At 45.5% G+C, this 23,076-nt stretch overlaps 1 protein-coding gene across 2 annotated transcripts in view; it reads right to left on the bottom strand.

The window, feature by feature from the left end:
* The window catches only part of TXNDC16 (thioredoxin domain containing 16), a 49,783-nt gene that overhangs the window by 20,667 nt on the left and 6,040 nt on the right, over positions 1–23,076 (bottom strand). Inside the window, exons 2-14 of one of the 2 annotated variants that reach the window (XM_062577739.1) lie at positions 22,002–22,077; positions 20,520–20,722; positions 19,961–20,043; positions 18,618–18,691; positions 16,318–16,392; positions 15,868–15,989; positions 15,267–15,357; positions 12,238–12,391; positions 10,860–11,026; positions 8,985–9,045; positions 7,360–7,495; positions 5,885–6,031; positions 5,313–5,372 (exon numbers count right to left, since the gene is read on the bottom strand). In XM_062577739.1, coding sequence (XP_062433723.1) covers positions 5,313–5,372; positions 5,885–6,031; positions 7,360–7,495; positions 8,985–9,045; positions 10,860–11,026; positions 12,238–12,391; positions 15,267–15,357; positions 15,868–15,989; positions 16,318–16,392; positions 18,618–18,691; positions 19,961–20,043; positions 20,520–20,709 — 1,360 coding nt within the window. In that variant the 5' untranslated portion in view covers positions 20,710–20,722; positions 22,002–22,077. The remainder of the gene's footprint in view (positions 1–5,312; positions 5,373–5,884; positions 6,032–7,359; positions 7,496–8,984; positions 9,046–10,859; positions 11,027–12,237; positions 12,392–15,266; positions 15,358–15,867; positions 15,990–16,317; positions 16,393–18,617; positions 18,692–19,960; positions 20,044–20,519; positions 20,723–22,001; positions 22,078–23,076) is intronic. The other variant, XM_062577737.1, reaches the window with a different exon arrangement.

Below are 23,076 nucleotides of genomic sequence, written 5' to 3'. Positions count from 1 at the left end.
TCTGGGTAAAGAAGGAGAGTTGAGACTCCTTGGAAAGAGGTTTGGCAACAAGCATTCGCCACATTGCCTTCCCATCATCTCCACAACATGGAATTTCTGACTGAACTCTTATGTCAAGGTACAGACAGTATCTCCAAGTTCTTCAGTTCAAGGTTTCAGTTCTCATACCACACTACAGAGCAAGCAGGGCAGCCAGCGTAAGTTATCTGAAACTTTACAGCTTCTCTGTGTGCAGCTGATAGGGAATAAACATAGCCTGGCAACTTTCCTCCCAGAGTCCTCTCCATTGCCATCTACCTGCAGACACTTCCCTCTCCCACAGTCCCACGTAGGGTCTGTTTTTTACTCATTCTTTCTCCTCTTTCATGTACAGATATTTCCTTGCTGCCAAACTTTTCCAATACAGGAGTCTAGCTTCACAATGGACTCCTAAACACTTGCTTCAAATTTAGGCTCCATGGATTTACATTACTAAGTCACACAGGCGATTTACATGCCTTTGAACTACAGCTTCAGACTCTTGTCTTTGAAAGCCATTGGTCAAGATGAATCCACAAGCACAGAAGAGGGAAGCAGAAATTTTTTCAGCACCATATATTGTTCTTCCAGATTGTTTTCCTCCTTTCTTTGGGAGGAAAAAAAAAAAAAAAAAAAGCCACACCTAGAAACACACAACACTGCCTCACTTCTATTTCCTCTTCTGTTGTCCCAGGAGTGCTGCTTCCTCAAACACATATTTTATGTAAAAACACAAGAACTGCCCCTCAAGGTCAGCCCCAGGGTCCATCTAGCTCAGTCTCAGATGGGGCAATAGGAGATGCTCCTCAGGGAGAGCATGTGAGTCTAGGCACTCACTCCAGTCCCACCCCCTCCTGCTCCCCCAGTACCACAGCTGTTGTACAGGGATGACAGAAGTCAATCTTGTATCCACTTATCAATTTGCTCTCTATGAATTGACCTGATGGCTTTTGACCCTGCTGACACCATCTGTTTCCATAGCCCTGTCTCAAGTCTCAAAAGTCAACTAATCCTTGCATACAGAACTCCCTCATCTGTTTTAAAGCAATCCCCTTCCAGTGCTCACTAGTTGGAAGACCTGGACAATAAGACTCACAGTTCACCATACCACCACCTTCATCATTCTATAAAACTCCATTGTCTCCAAACTGAAGGGTCCCAGCCTCTTTAGGGTCTTCTCATTGAAGCAGCTACTCCATTGCCTTAATCCTTTTAGTTGTCTTTTTCCACAACCTTAATGAGAGGCAGAGACCAGATCTGCACACAGTACTCAAAACAGGGGTACACCCATGTCTGTCTTAGGTGCAAAATGGCGTCCTGTCTTTTTCTCAAGACCTTTCCTCACAATAACACTAGCACTTCGACTTTTTTGGATGCATACAGACTTCAGTTTTGGAAAGCTGCCAACGACTCCAGGATCTTTTTCCTGAGTCATAACCGCACATTCCAAATTCAGCATCATGTAGATGTTGTTTAGATTATTCTTTCCTAGACGAATTACCTTTAATATCTACACTGAAGCTTCTCTGACATCTTTCCAAATGTTCAGTATTATTAGTGTGGGTCTACCTTCATATTTCAAAGGCAATCAACACCTTGAATACCTGCTGGAGTAGCACATTCATGGGCTACAATTTTCTTCCATAAAAGCTCTGATACTCCTGCAGTAAAGATAGGATCAAGCCATTGCTTCCACTTTCCCCACAGGCCTCACAGCTTTGTTTAGCCTTGGCTGGTTACTGAAATTGCTGTCTTTTTTTCAGAACAATGTTTCCTCTGCTGGTCTTCAGCAACACATGTGTGGTGGTGTTTGGATCATTCCTCTATAAATAATCCTGTCAGGCATTTGACCTTTGGACAACAGAACAACTGAAGGGATAAAGCCCTGAATTGCAGGCTTTCTTCCCCTGCATTCACATGCCTTCTGCCTTCATTGCACACAACACTCGAAAATGGAAGCAAACAACTTTGGGAACTAGTGAAATGGTCATGAAATAGAATCACCTTGTGGGAAAAAAGGTAAAAAGATCAAAATACAGAGGAAAGTGAAGGACAAATAAAGCACCCCTTCAGCATGGTCAGCTTGCTAACATCAGCTCTCTTCCCCAAACTCAGTGGTACATCTCCAGATCAGAAAGCTGGGCTCTTCAGGCAATGATCCATGCTGCAGTCCAAAGAACTTGGATCATTTATGATCAAATCAACTATCTTGAAAACTTGATGAAGTCTTCCTGTCTTCCAGAAATGACCTGATTCAAGATCTCTCCTTCTGAGGTGCACAATGCAGTGTCCTCAACACAGGCTAGGTGTGCTTGTTCCTGTCTTGCAATGACACTAGTCTGTTTTTGCCATGGGTGATGGTGAGAATGGCTCAGTCTTGCTGCAAGAGCAGAAAATTTGCTCAGTTCATCAGGAAAAAAAAGTGCTTCTTGATCTCGTTAGATCTGATCTCTTAATAAGGGGGGAAAGACCTCAGTTGCTATAAACTTCATTTGGTGATGATCTGCTGAACATCTGTTGTTACTGGATGATTTATGAGGTCATTCCAGTTCCCAGTCTCTTCCATCCCCTTGCACTAGATCCCATATGATCTATTCTTACTGCCATTTTGCATAGAAACTTGTCATCAAAAGTGGGATCTGGTCCTGCATCTCAAAAAACTGTTCTTTAGTGTGGGTGATTCATGCCTCAGGCAGCCAGTCTTGGCCTCTGAGCCCTTAGAAAGTGAGCTCCACCCCAAACAGCAGACACACCAGTACTTTTGGGGAGCCAACAGATTGCCCTAAAGCCATATTCCATATCTGATTCTCAGCTGTGGTCCTCAGTATCACATAGCTCGAGACCCTCCTGATCCAGACTTCTGCCCCCTCATGCTGGCATCTCCCCCAGACCAACTTGCCCCACCCAGCTTCACTCCGCTCCTACTCCTAAGCCCTGCTCTGGACCTTCTCACATTGATACTGACTCCTGATCTACACTTGAAAGTTCATGGATTCCCTGATTTCTGTCAGGAGGCCATGCTGCCTGGACCAGCAACCTCACAACTGCTATCACTCCTGTTCTCAACCTGTCCTGCTGTAACCTTCAACATCTTTAGCACCTTGACTCCAGCCCATCCTAATAAACAGGCCTGACCCACCCCTGGGTGAGCCCTGGACCCTCATCCTTTCAGGTCTTCCAGCTCCCCTAGTAGCCCTGCCTGTGACTGACAGTCTCCCTTGGCAGCAGAGATAGAGTTGCATCTTGCAGAAAGCCCTCTACAGTTCCCTCCATTTCTGCTTACCAAGAAAGCATGAGCTCTGCTCATAAGACACCATGTGGAGATGAGAAACAGTTAGCACTACCTGCCTACATGACCAAATATGCGTCTCCCAAAGCAATCTCTCCTTTCAGGAGAGACTAAAGGGCACCAATCTGCATTTGTCAGGGCTTTCAGAATTATGGAGGAGATGATCTCAGCACTAGTGTGACTGGGAACCTCTAGCACACCTTTAGCCAAAGGGAGATCTGATGCTATCACAGCTCTGCAGGGCTGTAGCTCCTTTGTGGAGCTCTATTTACAAGTGGCCACTTCCACCTGTGGAGCACTGTGTGCTACTAAAGCAGCCATTCTCCATCCTCTCCAAGGCCACAGCACGGAAAGCAGACTGGAATCATTCTCTGAGTCACATCTGGCCTGGGAATCTTCAGCAGGACCTCACTGATCGCAGAGGAGAGTCCTTGAATCCAATTACTTCCTAATCTCTGCAGAGAATCTGCCTATGGCTGCTCAAAGTGCAGAGATTACTATCAAATGAGTAAGAAAACACATGGTGAAAGTCTGGCCTTACACAGCGAAAGTTTGGCCATGGCTCAGGAAGAGACAGGGTTTCATCACTGACTCTCCCAAGTTGCTACTCTAGCAGGTCCGACAGCTGGAGAGACTAAAAAATTGTCAATAATCACAATCACTCTAACAACAATTTTTCCCAAGCTTTTCTGTTTATTTCTAGGATTTCAGTCCAGATCAAAGTACTAGTTTTCAGGAGGGGAATGTCACTATGAGCTGTAGAAGAGCTTTCACCCAAATCACAACATTGTCCTTGGCACTCCCACAGAATTTCTTGTGAGTTTTTCCCCACCATATCTTCTGCCCAGGAAGCTGGCTGAGCCCTGTACAGACGCCACACATCTCTTGTGCTGAAAGCTCAGCCTAAACCCTGCTTTGCAGGACAAGGTGCCCAGTCCCAGTGGAATGCCATCACTGGGAGGAGAAATGAGCCCTGATGAAGAACTAAAAAACACAGAAGGCACTAGCTGCCTCCAGGGGTGCCAGAACCTCTCTGACCTAGATCCACTGAACTTCATCACTGTGCCAAAATGAATTAGAGATGAAAACACATGAGTATCCTTCTGTAATCAAGGTATCTCTCAAAAGTGACTTAGCCCACGTAAGCCTGATGGTAGTGCAGAAGAGCCAACTTCTCCTCACTGACTATAAAGAGGAATAGGACTTAAGCTCTCAAGCTGAACTGGGGACTAAACTGTTCAGAGGCTGAAGGACTCTGCTGCCTTTACTGCCAGACAACCTGAAGCACATTGTCTTTAAACGTTACTGATTCTTTGCTGTCACATATTATTTATAGAGTTCTGTGGCCGCCTGTGAAGCTTCCCATGTAATTAAGCCAATCTCCAGGCCCTGTAGGAACCATCATTTTAAATTCTTTCTGACACCTTCCTGCCCCCGTTGGGTTTGGGCTTGCCCATGCCTGTCTATTACGCCTCTTGCTAAAGCCCGTGCTGATTACTGTTCTGCTCCAGATCAAGTGCCCATAGGCTATTTCCAAGTGCAGCAGATCAGATGTGCAGCTGCTGCATTTTTATTTGTTTTTCAGTTTAGACTTCCGAGCCTCATGTTGCGTAGAATTCAGAGTATTTCCTTGCTACATACAGGACCTACCATTGAGGGGCACAGACAGGAGCCTGTTTCTGTGATGCAGGCTGTAATGCCTGCTGTTTGCCTACCCTTGCTCTAAAGCCCATGCTTACACCAATAGCACAGTGTGACCACACAAAGCTGCACCCCCAGTCTCATGACTTCGTAGAGGCACAAAGGGACTGTCAGGATCCCTAAAGAAACAAAATATCCATCAACTTCATGCGGGTATGATTTGCTTAGAGTTTAGGAAGAAAGAAAAGTATATTCTGGGTTGCTGAATGAGGTACCCACCAACATCATCTCAGTCTTCTGGTTCCTACCGGGCTTGAGCATATGCACACCAGCTAAACAAGCACTCAGACCTAGGGCATCATACCTTTCAGGTGATCGGCAACCTCCACATAAGACCGCTGCACTGCCAGGGACACTGCCTCCCCTGAAATACAGGAGAGAGACAGCTTTGAGTTACATATAGGTGACAGACAGCCGCCATCTTGCTCCCTGTCAAGGTTACACTTCTACTGTTATGATTCTCTGCATCCTAAAGTGCTTCAAGTTTTGCGCAAGAACTTGAAAGAAATAAAGAAAATGAAACTTTGTCTCTGTGCAGCAGACAGCAACTAGATTTTCCAGGCTGATCTATGATGCCCTGCTGCCACAAACTCCTCTCTTGTCTCACATTCAGTCCTTGTAAGAGGAAGCTGAAAAACCTCAGGGAGTCTATGAGCATTCATATGTTTTATACTGAGAGATATTCTGTCTCAACACAGTATCAGTCAATGAGAGGAACTGATTTAATCTGATTGCTAATGGTGGGTTAGGGCACATGGGACATGACAGAGCATTTATTTGCCACTTAACTTTGTCTGCAGGATCATCACAGTACAGAAAGTGCAGCAACCAGTGCAAGCGTAGGGAAGGGACTCCTGGACCACATTGCATACTCACAGCTGGCATAAAACATCACCACCACCCGGGCAGCCTCCAGCATAGTAGTGTGAAAGGTCTCCTCAGTCAGTGTAAGGATCTGCTCCAGGGGCAGCTCTTGCTTCCTATCCCTGGAAACAGCTTCCACCACCTGATCATCTTGAATATCTGCAAGGAGCCAACAACCACGCATGAAAACAAATATGCACACACAGGCCACAGGAATTTATCATCTGCAAGCAATCAGTGCAAAAGTTGGGAGAACTGAGAGAATTTCATGTATCTTCACACTGCAGTAGCACTGTGCAGATTCTAACTGCACTAGGTGCTGTACAGTCTCACAGAGCAGACCACAGAGATGTTGGGGTCAAAGACAGACACAACAAGGCAGGCTGACCTGAGGGTCAGTAGTGGGGAGCACAAGAGAAATAAAGTCCCAATTGGGGTATTTTAGTATTTGTTAGCAGCTCCTGTCTTGAGTGCTTTCCAGCTACCCTGGGCATAGTTCTTTGTGTGCTTAAGCCACTTTCACAGGCATGCAGGCTTTTTTCACTGGCAACAGCAGTCAGGGTATCGGGGATCACAAATATGCCTGCCTCCAGCCACCCAGGGCTCCCTCTGGGGGTTATCCAGAGAGGTGTGCTTGCTACAGTTCTGAATGGATCTTTGGAGACAAAGGTCCTCCGAACAAAGAACTTTTTCTTCTTCTCTTCCCCTCCCCTTCCCATCTAGGGAGCTGCACCCTCAGTTTGCAACCCGATAGCACATTTAGTAAGTAACCACCACTCGCCAGAGACACAGTGACTGTCAACATGGGGTTAAGTAAACCCTTTGCCTGGGAGAGCCAAGGAAACAGACACAAACACCATTTGGCAGACACACAAACTCATTAGAACGCACTTATGCCAGTCACACTATTACTCACTTGCAAATTCAGATTGGGACACTATTCTTTAATTATGTTGAATGCCAGTTCCTCTAAGACCTTTTGCCACTTTTTTTTTTTTTTTTTGGAAAACAATGACAGTTTTGTCTGGAAAACCGATGTATTTTCAAAGAAGCACCACAGGGGCCAGTGTTTTCTACCTGAGGAAAGCAGCACTGGATCACAGGAAACAGCTCTTGGAAAAACATGTCTCATACCTTTCCAAAGGAATTGGTAATTTTGAGATTCTTCTCTCGGAGCTTAAGAGGAAATAGGACTGGGTCACTGCAATTCAAACCCTTCACCCCTCTGAAACATTTCAAGCTAGACTCATTCAACAGAAGTACACATCTCCCCTATTCAGCACCTCTGCAACTGTTTCAACAGCTGCCATTTTTTTTCCTGGACTTTGCCCCCCAAATTATGCCTGTCTGTCATGAATCTCCAGTGGTCTACAGAGAACAAAAGATCCACTCTCTATAACCATCACGTGACTATGCCTCTGATTTGCAAAAATGCTGATTGCATCTCCTATCTGAGGACTACAGCATTTCATGGTTTAGTTACACACCTTGATTATCATTCTCTTTTTCATCCTCATCTTCCTCATCTTCATCCTCCTGAATTTGTTCAAATTTGCTCTTATCTTCCACCAGGGTTATAACTTCATCAGTATCTTCCAAAGCCAGGTATTTGATTGGCACACCCTAAACAATGCAGAATAAATCAGTGGCAACTCACCAACACCCTGTGTCTATTCTATCTGCAAACCCCACTCAAGGCTGATGTGGAGATCAGTTTAAGGCTGCCTACCATCACCCAGTTCCTTATTTTTGGGGGGTATGTCAGCAAATTTCTAAAGCTGCCAAACATGGAAGATACTGAGGTATGTTTCTATAGCCCAATTTCACCTTCACATGTGGTTATCTCAATCCAGACTGATGTTTCCTTGTCAAGAAGTACTTGAGACTATGCAGGAGTCTGTACCTGTAGCTGGGGTGGTGGAAGCAAACACCTGTTCTACCTCCCAACACCTTAACACAAACCTGCCCCGGGAGGAAAAGCCCAGAGGCCAAACCATGAAAGACAGAGCTGAGGTACAGGTATACAGTCCAGGTCAGCTGCCTCCCTCTGGCCAAGGGATGAGGCAGACACCAAGGGCAGGAACATCTTAAAATATTGTAACAGGATTCTCCAGAAGCACAATCTTACACTAGGTCAGAGCATCCTGGGAATTTGGAACAAAATCCTTTATCTCAACAAAAAGCTCGACAAAGAGTGGTCCCAAGCGTAATGGACTGGCAACCCATGGAAAGAAAGGAACAAAATGTATTTCTCATAAATGAGACCTTGTCAGCTTAAAACCAGTTCTGGCACTGTCTCAACAAAAGGCACTTCAGAGAAAATGAATTTTATAATGAACTGAGAGAGAAATGCAAATTATTGGCATCTCCCGTTGGCTCTAAGAGGAGAAATGCAACACATCTTTCACCACTGTATGGGAAGCCCTTGAGGGGCAAACAGGTTCAGGTTTGATCCTGTACCTCTCTCAATCAGAGGTGTGATAGTTCAAGTCATCTGGGGCAATGTGTGTTCCCTGGCATTTGCCAGTGCTGAATTCCATCCTGCCTCACAAGCTAGGTCAGGTCCCTCAAAGTTTAGCTCATCTTGATCAAACTTATTTAATTTATGCCCTGCCCTTTTCCCTAGATCACTGCCAAATGCATTCAGTCACATCAGTCCAGTACAGATCTTTGGCTGTTTGCTCTCAACAGGTTGAGATTCATTTCCTCTCCCATCTTTTGAATGTCTTTCCTAAATCCTTAGAAGAACTTTGCCAAGGGCCTTCTAAAGTCCAAACCCTTGGGGAATTTGGACTTAGATGCAGATCTTACGTAGTTCACAACCTTGCACTGCCTCATCGTGCAATAGGAGATGCCACCCTACATTTAGAATCCAAAATAAGCACTTCCTTTCTTCTGTCTCCTAAAAGCAAGCACAATTCTCTGCAGTACCAGTCTCAGGCAGTTCCAAATACACATGTGCTGCTAAGGAAATACACTTCACCTTGAAATTCCGGGAAAGCTGTTAATTAACCATAGAGGAGAGCAATACCCCAAATAGCTCACCTCAAGAGCACCGTGCCCAGATAGAGAAACAATAAGCCTTGTACAGTAAAGAAATTCAGCATCTAACCTCATCTGGTGTCTTCAGAGCGATGTTGGACCGGAGCAGGACGTTCGAATCCACAACATCCCTTCCAAAATACAAAATGATTGTCAGATAGTGCGACCTGTAAGGCTACCCATTCTGTTTGGCCTGCCTCACTGGCAAGTATGCCTCTCCCAGCAGTACTGCATCCTCACAGAGTCATGCTTCTGGGTCCCAGAAGACCTGCAGGAACCCAGCTCACCTGAATCAATGTCAATAGTGGAAAAATAGGTTCCAAATGACCTTCTGGTAAGACTGATGCAATGTGCTCTGCATAATAGGCATATTTCACAAAGAGTTTGGATTCCCATTCAGTGATCTAGGTCTTTGCCAACACACTGGTAGCTGCATCCCAATGCAGCTATTCTGCTAGTAAATTTTAGCTCATGAGTAAATGGAGGCAAGTGTCTCCACACAAGGAGATAGCGTGAAGGCAGAAAGCTGGAACAAGAGCACCCACACCCATCCTTCCTCTGTCTCCTCCAATTTGCACTGCAGCCAGCAGCACAGACATGGAGTGAACATGCCACCTCAAGGTCCCAATCTACAGCTGCACTGTCATCCTCCAACCCATAAAAAGCAGGAGCGGCTCACCAAGCACAGGAATGTGAGTTCTCAACTCATCAAAAGCTGCCAACTGTTCAGGATCCAGATCAAACTTCACCCACTCAGAGCAGAGTGTAAACTCTCAGTGGGTGTTAGCCTGGCTCTGCTCACTATGCTCAGCTCTATGCCTGCCCTTGCACTCCTATTTGTGTGGTGAGGCCATTTCTCTGTCAAGCAGAGCAAAAAAAATTAATGGTGGAAAAAACCCTCTCCAAAACACCAAATTTACTACAAAATGCATGGAAACTGCAGAGCCTTTATCCCTGCTATCACTTACACACACCTCTCAGGATAAGACCTGCTCCACATACAAGCCCAGGCTAAGTGGCAGCACAGAATCCCACTGCACCCATAGAGCCCAAGTGTCCAAGTTGCACCTCAGCATGGCACAGAGGTTTCTTACCTACACAGCCTGGCTCTGTTCTGGCAGAGTGCTGCAACAAGCCAGTCACACATCAGATGACTCAAAAGCCCATGCAACCATTCCTACAAGGGCTGCACATCCCTTGTAGCATGTCACTATGGGAATATTTGCAAACACAAATCAGCTCTTCCTAAGCAGCATACAGAGGCTCTGAGTTCAAGTTACGGGCAGGCCAGGGCCAAGATGGGCTGCAGAGAGCACACAGGTCATGATCTGGTGTATGCAGGCTCACTTCTGAGTACATGGAACAGAGATGAATAACCAACAGTCAACCACAGAGGAAACCAATAGCTCTCCCCAGCACAACTTCCTTATGGTCAGCCACAAGTGTGTCTCTTTTCCTCACAGGGTAGGACCAGCATGCTGCACAACTCAGAGAAACATCCCTGATTGAAGAGATACTGCTCAGTGAGCAGAGATCCCAGTTCTACCCCAGCACCCATGCACATCAGCACCAACAGCCCACATCTTTTACTGCATTTCCCTCTGTCATTCATTTGAAAGCAAAACACAAAATATTGGTTTGTGCTTTTGAGGCTTCATTCCTGAAGTATCTCTTAGTCTGACTATTTTTCCACTTCTAATATAGCAAGAGACTCAAACATTTCGATAGGCCCAGCCAGAGGCTGAAACTCAACTAATCCAATTCTGCAGAAGTCCTCAAATGTAACATGCTCTCATACACAATAATCTAGTTTTACTACTGCTTGCACAGATCTTAGTAAGCTCACTGACTATGAATCCACTATCCTGGCACTAGCTGTAAGTAATAAAGCTCAGAAACATCATAGAAAGCAAGGAGAGTCCCCTAAACACCTGAGATCAAATACCTGGACAAAAGAGCAACTCCTGCTTTCCCCAAGAGCTGCCAGGCCACTAACTCTGCTGTTCTCCTATCTGCTTCATAGGTCTCTTTCTGGCTGAGGATGAACACAAGCGGCAGCCCAAGCTGTAAGTGCACAGTGGAAACCTTCTCTGGATCCTCAGCAACTTCTGTCTGGAAAAGAGACATTGTTACACTGCAGCACATCTCCACAGGCTTGAACACACCTCAGCTTGCTTCCATTCTGAGAATTTATTATCTCTGAGGTTTGTCAAACACAGCTGAAATCAATTGACAGACTCAAAAGCAATTGGCAGGGGAGGCACAGAGAGAGACAGTGAAGACTTATTTCCTACAAAATCAAACACCAGATTGCCATCATTTTAACAAGCTGATAAAAGCTGAGATTAAAAGGAAAGAACAACTTCCCCACTGAAACTTTAGAGCTAGGTCAGGATTTTCACAGCCTGCAGTTTCTAATGCCAGGAGGTAACTTATAGTCTTATCTCTTGCCCAGCCCAAGCCATTTTGCATTCCCCAGTTGAACAAATAACACCTTTAACAAATAGCCATCAATCCTTATTCCAAAACTTCCATTGAAGCAGAACACATGCAGCTCTGGTTAAACTGTTCCAATTTTTCATGACCCTCCCCAGGCTTTGTTATGCTTATTTTTTCTGGCCTAGCAATTTTGGATGCAAAGATTATATTATTTCTTAAGATAATCTGGCATCCTTTCCCTGAGGTAGTTTGAAAACCCTGCCTGTAAGATACAAGAGCTGGCATCCTTTCCCTTCTTGTCTCTGACATGTTGCTTCATGACAGCATGGAGCTGCTTAAGGAAACACTTAAGTTGAAGGATGCACTTCCCAGCTAATTTTTTCCGTACTTCCTGCTGGACAGAGCTGTCATCAGTGGGAACAGGAGGTCTGTTAAAGTTCACTGCTCTGTGGGAAGAGACAGCAGGAGTCTTCTGTCCCATGTGCTCTGCCAAGGCAGGAATCACTGCTATCTGTCTCCTGCAAGTGATCAGCCTCCTGTGGAAAGCCCACAAGTCCCAGCAAAGTCAAAGGGGCACCTCCACACCATTGGGAATGATGCCCTTTCCCACTCGTAATGCCTACAGACAAGTACAGGAGCATACCTTCATGCTGGGCCTCTCTGGAGAGGCAGTTCGAGCAAGCTCAGCAACGTAATGAAGTGTCACTCATACCCAGTCTCAGGTCTGTTCTTTGTTTGGACCCAGCCTGGGAGCTTTACCATTAACTTTATGGGGAAGGGCAGATTCTCCCCCTTAGCTTGCCCTCTGCTCACACCTCCACCAACTTCACATCTGCCCCAGCTGCCCTCACACTGCAGAACCTGCAGGGACTTCCCAATCATACCACAAGAGGAGCCCCCATAAGCTTGAGGTGTCTGTGAATGTTCAGCATCGTCAGAGCCTGCTTCATGGGCGTCCTCCTGCAGGGCTGCGCCGGGTCCGTGGCCAGCTGACAATGGCAGAAGAACAGCTGGGCAGAAGATCCAGGCTCATCATTGCTGCAAGACAGAAAAGGAAACAATGCTGAGCTCACTGTGTGTAACGCAACCTCAATCCCACACCAGCTGGCCCAGCTCACCTCAAGCTGGCCACAAGCCAAGTTCTTCTCAGTGGGACCAGCCATGTCACCACAGAAGAGATATTGGCAGGCAGAGAACAGATGAAGCATATGTTTGCTCATGTCTGTTACCTAACTGATGACATCCTACAGGCTGCATAAGGAATAGTTCACCTTTTGGGCAGGGTTGGCAAGGCTGTGCCAAAGGAAGCAGCAACATTTTGTTCCCTGAAGCCAAAGGTCCTAATGCTATTACTGGTGTCAGCCTGCAGGTCAACGTTGTGAGGTCACATTCTTCTTCCTATGCATCCATTCCGCATCTCTAAAATAGGGATCACTTTCTTTGCAAAGGACTTTCGGCTCTCTCCATGGAAGAGCAGAGTGTTACATAAGCCAAAGCCTGCAGCCCTGGTTGGCAGAAAGCTGCTCATGTTGGTGAAGCTACTAACATTTCACTGGCTAAGAACATGGCCAGCTGGCATCCTCTCTGTTTAAAGGAGCATGAAGCCACATCCTGTCCAAAGGGCAACTGTGCCATCTAGTGGTAGTCACAAACACCATCTTTGATCATGATCCCCAAAGGACAGGATCACACCCAAGGGAAAGAACACTTCTGTGATTGCCCTAGTGTTATCTGCATTCAGCCACTGCCTCCCAATATCTTCCAGGTAAGGAAGGGCTGAGACCCTACCTGGACAGGAGAAAGCAGGAGGACTCATGAGCATGACTATGTCCAAAGAGCTAGTGGACACTATCACTGTCCCGCTCAGAAGTGTGAGAGGATGAGGAAACAGCCCCCATGTTTGCTGGGATCTCCTTTCAAGTTTCCTTCTCCAGGTGTGTGAATGGATGGCTTAGCCATAGCCAGGAGGAAGTTGCTGAGGCAGGACCTCCATTGGACAGGTGCAGATAAAAAGGAGAGGGGAGAACTGCAGCTTGTCCTGGAGGAGCTAGAAGAGGAGCTGCAGCTATTACTGCCCAAGTGTGCCAGGGTCTCCTGCCAGTGAAAGGGATAGCAGTCAAAGTGTCCCATGACTGTGCCTGCACCCACTGCTCCATGTCCCTGGTGGGCCCTGGAGTTGCCTGGAGTATGAGCTGGCCCCCTAAAACTCCTCATCCTCTCCTGAGAGCTGAAGGTCCTGCCATGTTTCATCCAGGCAGGACATGAGGGTGAGGAAATAAAACATAAGCAGGTAAAGATATTGCCATGGTGCCATTTATAGCCAAACCATGCACTGAAAATAACATGTAATAGGCTGCTTGTAACCTCGCTTGCCAGAAGCCTGGGCTCTCCTCAATGTCAACGAAAGAAAGGTGAATCCCATCTGCTCTCAACTGTGGAGGTAAAAAAAGTGTCAGAGAGTCAAGTAACCACACAGCGCAAACCTCTGCAGCCATGGCAGGCAAATTCCAGTGGAGACATGAAGACAGAAAAACCTTGTATAAACCCTTTGCTGAAGATGCAACATCCTCTTTTTTCCTCTGACATCCCCACCTTCCTCCCTCCTGGCTTCTGGACTGTGGAAGATAGCAGACAGCCTGGCCATCAGCAGTAAGTCATGTAAAAGATCTGCCCTTTTAACTCAGCTCTTCCCTTTTCAGAGGGAACAGATGGCCTGCGCTGGCCAGATCCAATGAAGCCATCAGGGGAGAAGTCAAACACTACCTCCAGGAAGCACTGTCTCATGCAGTTGAACTACAGAACTCAGTGCTGCTGGAAGTCATGGAGACCAACAGTAAAAATGGGTTTAAAGGGATCAGACAGTTTCCAGAAGGGTGAGTGCTGGCGTCTATCAACACTATGCCTGCTCTGAGAGTCCTGAACCTCTGACTACCAGAAGCTGGGAGGTTGCACACAACACATGTCCGTTTTCTCATATCTCTTGGTAAGCATCTATGGCCACTGCAAAGGTAAGATACAGAGCTGGATGGCCTTTGCTCTGACCTACTAGTTGTTCATGTCTTTTTCAGACAGCCAGGGTTGCTCACTAAAGCACAAGGCATATTTTGGGCTGAGCACATTTTAAGACTATAACATCAGTTATATTCACCCCCAAGAAAATCTGTGAGGTACCACCACAGGCCTTTTGATGTATCTGAGCTGCATCACAGAGAAAGGAGAGGATCTGAGAGGAGTGTCACTCCTGAACTGCAGTATCTCCAGTGTGACCTCACCTATTGCAAAGATGGGTTTGTTCACAACTCTCCAGGAAACACATGGCTGAGAGTTAGTAAGTCAGCCACAGAAGGGAGAAAAAGGGCTCTTCTACTATGAAATCCCATTCAGTGAGCAATCATAGCACAGCTGATCCAGGAACACAAGCACCAGCTGTTTTTGGCAAAGCAAAATAGGGCTAATCGATTGTCAGTCTTTGACATAACAACCTGGTACCACTCCAGGCTGGGGTCTTTTACCTTAGAGACAGAAAATGTACACGCAGGCCCTGATCTTCCTGTCATCCAAGGAACGTGCAGGTGGTTGGAAGGAGATCCCTAAATATCCTTGAGGACCCAAGCTGATCTTTCACTGGAAAATATCTGCTCACAGTGTGTTCAATGATCACCTCTCATCCTGCCCTCTAGTTCAACATGAGGCCACGAGAGAGCTCAATTGTAGAATAGGCCTGACAATATTTAAATGCTCTAAACTCAGGCTCAGAAATCCATTTCCAGCACAAGTGAATTATTTCTCCCATGCAAGTTAGTAAGGATTCCAACACCAGATCTGACCCGAGAATCTAAGAAACCAAGAGCAGAGCAAATGCTGCAGGGAATTTGCTTTACCAGAGAGAGAGTTAGGTGGTGTGTGGACATACCCAGCTTCTTTCATCAATGTGGCCTCAGTTGTCAGAACAAACTGGTGAGTAGTCCCATAGACGAAAGCTGCCTCCATCACAGCTCTGTGCTCTGGAGAGGAAAAAGTAAAGCTAGACTAATTCATACTTTCTCAACCCACTCCAGATCTCATCCTTCACCCTTCACCAGTCGTAAACCTTAAAGCCCAGAAACCTCTCAGTAAAAATACAAAACAGCTTGAGGACAATCCTGGAAGATAACAGAGTCACTGGAGGTGAACCCATTTATTGATCCCAAGTAAACATGAAGATGGTTTAAGTGAATGTATTTTACTGCATAACCAGAGATTTGCTAATGGGTTTATTCATTAAGACAGCAAACTACTGGCTTGCTTTTCTTCTCAAAAACATTTCCGAATGTTTGTGAGCTCCCAGCAAAATAGCTCTGGTGAAACTGATCCCTTTTGAAACACAGAGAGACAAATAGAGGTGGAGAACTCCCATCTGGGTGGCCCTTTTACATTCCTTCAGTCCTTCACTTGAAGGAAGGTGGAAGCTCCCTTCCACTTTAGTAAAGAAAGCTCTGGAAAGGGAGTAAAGCGAAAAAGCTGAGTGCTATTACCTGCTGTCCCAGTAGCTGGTACATATGCAAATACCATGTTTGACCTCCCTTTCAGCAAGTTTTCTATATTCTGAAGATCCACCAGTGTTTCAACATATTTAACTTCATTAAAGAGCAGGGCACTGAGAAGAGAGAAAAAAAAATCATTAATAGCTATTTCCTTTTAAGAGGATTTGCAGTCACACAACCATGATGGGTAAAACAGAAGGCAAAACTACAGCTTCTCACTGGCAGATTCACAGCCAGACACAGCTGCCCAGATGTGTGCTGGTGATTCATCTCAAGGGCATAGATTTAACAGGGTCAAACCATACTGAGAAGAGAGGCAGCCTTCTACTTGGCTGAAAACAGCCTCTGAAATATGTGGAGTTTGCATTTAAGCAAAACTTTCTATCAACAACTAAAAACAGAAAGTAAACGATTTCAGAGATGAATTTGGTCTGTACTTACAACAGAACATTAGCAACGATGGAGTTCACATCAAACAAAGCATCAGTAGGGAATTCTCTGATGAGAATGTTACCTCTGGGTAAGGAAGAAAGAAAATCAAAGAAACCATGAAAGACTAGTTACACACACTAAATTCATTTTAGCTGTGCTGAGTACCTCCTAGTATCTACTGTAGGTACAGCTGGAAAGAAAGTGTCAGGACCGAACGTGGGGAGTTACTAGAGCTAATAGGGTCTCGTTACTAGCAATTGACTTCCTCTTCCGTCCAGGCAATACTGTTGGCAAGACACAGCAGCATCACCTCTGTCACTGCCATTTCATTCAGCGTCTGGGGACTGCTGATGAGAAGCCTAACACAGACTGTGATGTTACAGAAGAGCTTTATGTATGAAACATTACTCTCTGGTCTCTCACCAGGAGAGGAAATGTTTTTGTGGATAATATATAAAAGTCAATGAGAATTGAGCACCTTAGTTTTGAAAATCTCTCCACCTGACACATGGAGAATCTTCCATCGGACAATCCATGGAGAGACCAAGAGCTACTCCTCTATCCAGGGTAAATGAGCTAACCAAATCAGCAGGAAGAGCACAAAAGAGTGATTCTTTCCAAGACAGATCCAAAACCTAGTGGACTGAATGTAATCCTGGGTGACCTGGTGATGGGAGCCAGTATGCACAGAAGAACACTGACTGAGGATTCTCTCAAAGTTTCATGAGGCAGAACTATGTTTCATGGTTTCATAGTTTCCATAAAATTGCATTTTTTCTCAATTTCCCCACCCCAAGAATTTAATTAAAATTTATCATTTTGGATGAGGGTAAGGATCCACTGTCGTGCCTTCCAGAAGTTTTGATTCAAGTATCCCATGTCCTTGTTTTCCTTCATCCATGCCCTCACTGGACCGCATCTTCTGTGATGCACCAAATTCTCTTCTCTGGCCAGACCTTCACAGTGCATCATGGTAAACACTGCCCAATTTCCCTTGTCCTCCTCTTTCCCCTATTACTACCCTTCCATCAAATCATTTTGCCCATTTTTTGTAACTACATCTCTGAGTTAAAAAGTAACAAAACTGTTAGATTATGCTCAAGTTCACAATATGAAGTGATTGTGATCGTTTCACATAAACATTTGCACTTGTCCAAAATAATGTCCAACAGTTACATCTATCAAGGTCCAACATTCATATTATTCAAGATCATCCAAGATCAACCTGTACTGTTCTAGTTCCCGCTGGCCCAGATTCCTGTCTGACAGTATTCAAAAGGAGATGTCCAAGGAAGAACAGAAGACAGGGCAAGCAATAGAGTAGTATTTTCCCAGGATTCTCTCCAAGTTTCCAGCAATTTGTAGCCTTCTGAACTAGAGGTGCTGCTGTTTACAGCACTTGATAAATATTTATTTCATGAACTTGCTCATTTGCTTTTTGAAGCTGTGTAAATTGTTTGTATCCATAGCCTCCTGTGACAGGAATGCCACAGATTAACTACACTGTGTGAAGAACTCTCTCATTTTGATAATTTACACTTGCCCTCTGCTAGCTTCATTTGATATCCCTCAGATCCTGTGTTGGAAGGGACAGCTAAATCCAGGTAGAGGCAGGAACTTTGCCTCTAACCCTGACTGATTCTTCCAGGATAGTTTATATAGACCTGGAACAAGGGCTGTCTTTCTAACATTACTCCAGAGTCCCCAGGCCACATCTGCAGCTGCTGCACATGCGCAGAGCTCCCCTGGGACCAAAAGAACTGCAAAAAATTTTATCTGAGACTCTGGTATGGTGTGTTTTCCGAGGAACCCCAAGCACAAGCACTGCCAAGGCAAGACTTTTAGTCTCTATCCCTGCTTTGCACAGGTTAAATGTGAGCTGAAAGGCAAAGGTTCTGGAGCCATGTATGAGTTTCATTTCATCTCCACCATGAACAGAGTCATGCAGAGTGAGGTGATCAGAGAGGAGCTGATGTTGGAGGCTACAGTAAGAGAAATATCTTCCACAGCTCATCAGCAGTGTCAGCCTCTCTTCCGCTCCGACCTGCACCATGAACACACAAGGGAAATGCCACAGCCCAGAGTTGCTAAAAGGAAATACAGGGCAGGACGAGAGGTTTCAGAATGAAGACAAAGCATACGCTCTGTGTGTACTGAACCTTATAAGGGACTTTTCACTAAACTCTTTATATCACTGCTGTCCTCATGGCTCCTTTATTCCTATGCAGACATCTCTGCTTGCTGACAGCATTTCCTTCAAACCTTTGCACTTGAAAATCACAGCATGGCACCCAGAAAGCCCACCTTACCTGAACAGGTAGGCTTTCCTTAATGCATTTTCTTTCCAACAGTATCTTGAGACATCTTCTTTGGGACAGTTAACCTAGACATTGAAAACATGTAGTTGGACATTCAGCTCCACAAATGACTACAAACATACAGCACCAAAGCTCTCCCCCATTCAGAAGTATAAATATAGCCTTTCAAAACCTGCTGGAAGAAAAAATATGATCATATAATATGGAGAAGGGAGGTCAGTGCTGAGGGCTGGAGCTTGTCATTTCTCCAGCTCAGCCTGCCTTGATTAGCGTCAAGTAGGAGCAAGAGACCTTATGAACTGCCCAGTATTTTCAAAGTGATAAATCACAATTTGCTTATCAAACATAGTCTGTGTCTGGAAGAAATGCAATATGTGTATATATAAACACCTCTTATAAAATCCAATTACTTTTGCCTGAATTTGCAATTGTCACCCAAATCTGCATAAAATTTCAGCTAAAAAAATGTGTTTTAAATATTTCATTGTATTGTTAATAAGTGAACTGACACCATCTAGCATACTTCATGGCTTGAGCTTCTTCCTTCTCAGTGCACAATGCTGCATGCAAATCCCATGCTCTGAGTGAGACCAGCAGGCTGATGCCCTTCTGGGCAGTGCACTGGAGATGATATTCACCCTTGTACCCTGCTAACAGGTACACAGCATTAGCCATGCAACAGCACACACCAGATGCAGTCACTTGGGAAGTCACGAGCTGATCACTCAGCTGAGCCTGGCACATGGGATTTCCCATGAAAAAGGCCAATTTGCAGAAACAATGTGAATAGCTAAATGCCCCCTAAACCCATGACTGCAAATCAACATTTTACAGTTTTGTACTTGAAGACCCTGTGGTCACCCACGCACCAGACTCCTGGGTGAAGCCACAATTCCAACCATGCCCTAGGAGGCTTGTTAGGAAAAGGATGCCCACTGGTTTTGTTGGGTTCATCTACTAAGACTGAACTAGGAGGCCAGGAGCAGCTCAGGGCTGCCTGACTCACAGTACAGCCAGGCTTCTTCTCTGCTCTCTAACAATTTTTGGAGCTTGTGCAATGTTAAGCCTTCCCTGGACACAGGAACCTGTCCCTCTCCCAAAGGCTGAAGGTGTGACACACCCCACAAAGAGCAGGTGTAATGCTTTTATTTCATAGCAGTGTGGTATGGTTACCGCAGGCACAGCAAGGATTAAAATGCTAGCACCTACTTTCTTGTGGGATCCCACTGCTGTTGGTTCCCAAGGTCAGCAGAGACATACGTTGCCCACCCTGTAACCAGCTCTGCAGAGATAACCTGTACAAATAGCCTGTCCCACTCCTTCTCCCCATTTACCTTTACCACTGAAATCCCATAGTCCTGAAGAGCCTCGACCGAGTTCTCAATCTGTTCCAGGAACGCCTGGGCACTGGGAGAAACTGAAACATCAAAAATAGCTGGTTTCAATATCTTCCCCTTATACATGAGGCAGAAGGAGAGCTTTTCTCTCTGGGCCAGGCCCTGCTAGTTTTGCTGGGAGTAACTCACTCACAGTCTGTGCCCGTATTTGCCTGAGCTACCTCTGATGAGGGAGAACATGGGGACTCATGGAGATATCCCTTCTGGACAATCCCAGAATCCACACGGATTTCCCTCCTCCCCTTCACCAATGCCACTGTGACATCCCTAGATGCCAGGGAATCTTACATTAGGCCCCCAAATGGTGAGATATCCATCACTTAGTGGTAGAGCACCCACTGTAAAGCAGTTTGACTTCCAGCTGAGCTTGACTTGCTCTTTCAAATCATTCTGGGTTTAAAATTCTTAGGAATTGCCTCTTCGTTGTTCCACTTAAGCTCACACACACCCTCCCATGAGCCTTTCCTAAAAATCCAGGCTGATGTTAAATACATACCATTGTGGCTGAAATAAGCCAGGGATGCCCTGCCAGCTTGCAAGCTACTGAAATACTCCTGGGGGCCCAGCTCCTGCAGCAGCTTTGCATTTCCCAGCGTCGGCAGGGAAGAAGCATAGAAGAGAAGGAAAAAGAAGGAACAAATCCATCTGTCCATTTGGGCTGACATGGTTGTATCAGTCACAGGCATGGAAAAGCCACAGCTGGAGAAAAAACACACGCATATATATGTATATGAACATATATGAGTGCCTTCTGTTTAGGTAGCTGTAGCATAACTGTAATTTCCAGATGTGATAGTTACACAAACATCCTGAGGGCATCATGAACTAGTTATTAGAACAGCAGGTGATTCACACAACTGTAAAGATGACAGCAAATGCTGTTGCCTTTCCTCTGAGCTATATCTGCAAATACACAGATCAGACCCTCAGTGCTTTCAGTTTAGGGATGTTTTTCTTTCTTTCTTTCTCTCTTTTTATTTTCTTTTTTTTAAGATAGTCAAACAGAAATTACACATCAGGCAGAAAACAATACTATATCATATAGTATCATACAAAAAAAAACTCCTCCCAAACTCTTTGAATTGTCATTAAAAACTTTGAGGATGCAAGTAGTGTTGTACATGCCACTGAATAAGTTGTTCACAAAGGAAAGGATCACACCATTCACTCTAGACTGCAATACATGATGTAGGTAGGTTTAAGAATCCTCCCCACAAGAGTCTGCCCAACCCTTGGCAGTTCAAGGTTTCAGTTAGATCAAACAGGAGAGAGGTTTGTAAGAACTCCTTGAGCCTGCAATGTCTTGCTCTGTCTAAGCTTCATGTTACTGGTTGACGTTGGTGCCACAGGAGCAAAATCAGTGACACATACCTGGCTGCAGGACAGGCCTAGCAGCTTCCCTCCTGCTCCAGGACTCCATGTGGAGCTGGCTGGGAGAGAAGCCAAGGCACCGAGCTGGAAGTGTGTGAGATGCTTCAGAGAACAGGACAAAGACCAAGAGTGCAAGACTGCTACAAGAGTTCACCAGCTACCCTCCCACAGGTGCTTTGCCACAGCTGTTTAACTCCTCCTGCTTACATAAAAGGGATAAGACAAGCTTCATGTGGACAATTAGCTCTGAGTAAGAGAACCATAGGACAAGAAAACGTCCTCCCTACCTCATCCCCCGTTTAATACCAGGTTCCTTTACAGCCTGCTATTCAGGTGTCAGTATTTGCTGGGCTAATGCAAGGCTAGCTCCTGGTCAACAAACGAAACAAAGCTGGAATTCAAGCCATGGAGAAGTTGTTTGCTTTGCATCATGAGCTGCAGCTGTTTTCTTTAACAAATGCCCCTGTGTACATGAACTGTCATTCCCTCTAGCACTGCATCAGATGCTGCCAGCTCACCATCACTGCTTGTGATGAGCCCAAACTCAAATACTCAAAACGAAGTCCCTCTGCCTTGCTTTAGGACAGAGAATCAAAGGCATGCTCACCCAGCAAGGACTCCCTCTCTTTCGCTCGGGTAGGTGTTTGGTTATGCCTGAACAGCACAAAGGAACAGAGATGGAGCTGGGAAAGGGAAGAAATCTTTTATTCACATCTGAAAGGTTATGATTCTCTCTTCTCCCAGTTTGGGAAGTGCCAGGCATTTCTATCCATTTGCCCTCCCATCTGTTCATCTGGCTTATAGAGGGGACAGAGATTAGGGTGGGAAGGTGGGTTATTAAATGACAAACTTGGCTACATTGGGATGGAAAAATAAACTCATCCCTGGCATGTGGGAATGAGTCTGGGTCAGATAAGACAGCCTATCCTCTCACATCCCCATGCTTTTTTAGCCCTTCACATACAATCGTGTGCCCATCCCTTCCCAGTTCCTTTTTGTGTCCTCTCACCTCCGTATTCATCCCTCCTGCCCAGAGAGGCTTCCCTCTGTGCCACATCCATCTATTGACCCCTCTCCCGACCCTCTTTCTAGAGTCTCTACTGAATTTCCCATACCCCAGGCATCCAATCCTCTCCAGCCCCAGTTTCTGGCTCCCTGTAGCAATGATGCAAATCCTAGAAGTATAAATGGGGATGTCACAGTGCCAGAACTGTGTGTGAGATTTACCATCCACATTCAGGAGTAACTGGGAGCACCTGGAATTGGAGATTTATTTTTTTAAATCCTGTGTGAGTCAGGCCCCGTGAACACGTTCAAGCTCTTAGCCATTGAAAACACCTCTCCAATCGCTGTTCACCGAAGAAAAATTTGTTGTCGGTCTGTTGACCTTCACCTTTAGTACTGCAACAGGATCTAAACGCTCTAGTAAGGGTCAGTGATTATACCACCTTTGCTTGTATCCTGTCATCCCATCATCATCCTCTTCCCTTCTCCTGTTTTGCCCCGGATATCACATGTTGAGGCTACTGAGTGCACCTCTTCTTAACCTACAGCAAAATAGGACCTGTTCCCGCTCTAGAGGCAAAGACAGGATTCACACAGCAGCCAATCCACAACTTCCACAGCTTCAGCACACAGCAGCTGAGATGGAAAATATGGGGAGGGAGAGGTGAGACCTCATC

Source organism: Rhea pennata, chromosome 5, assembly GCF_028389875.1.
Source record: "Rhea pennata isolate bPtePen1 chromosome 5, bPtePen1.pri, whole genome shotgun sequence".
In the NCBI taxonomy this organism is placed as follows: Eukaryota; Metazoa; Chordata; class Aves; order Rheiformes; family Rheidae; genus Rhea; species Rhea pennata.
The sequence above is the reverse complement of the archived record's forward strand: the minus strand, read 5'-3'. Positions and strand labels throughout refer to the sequence as shown.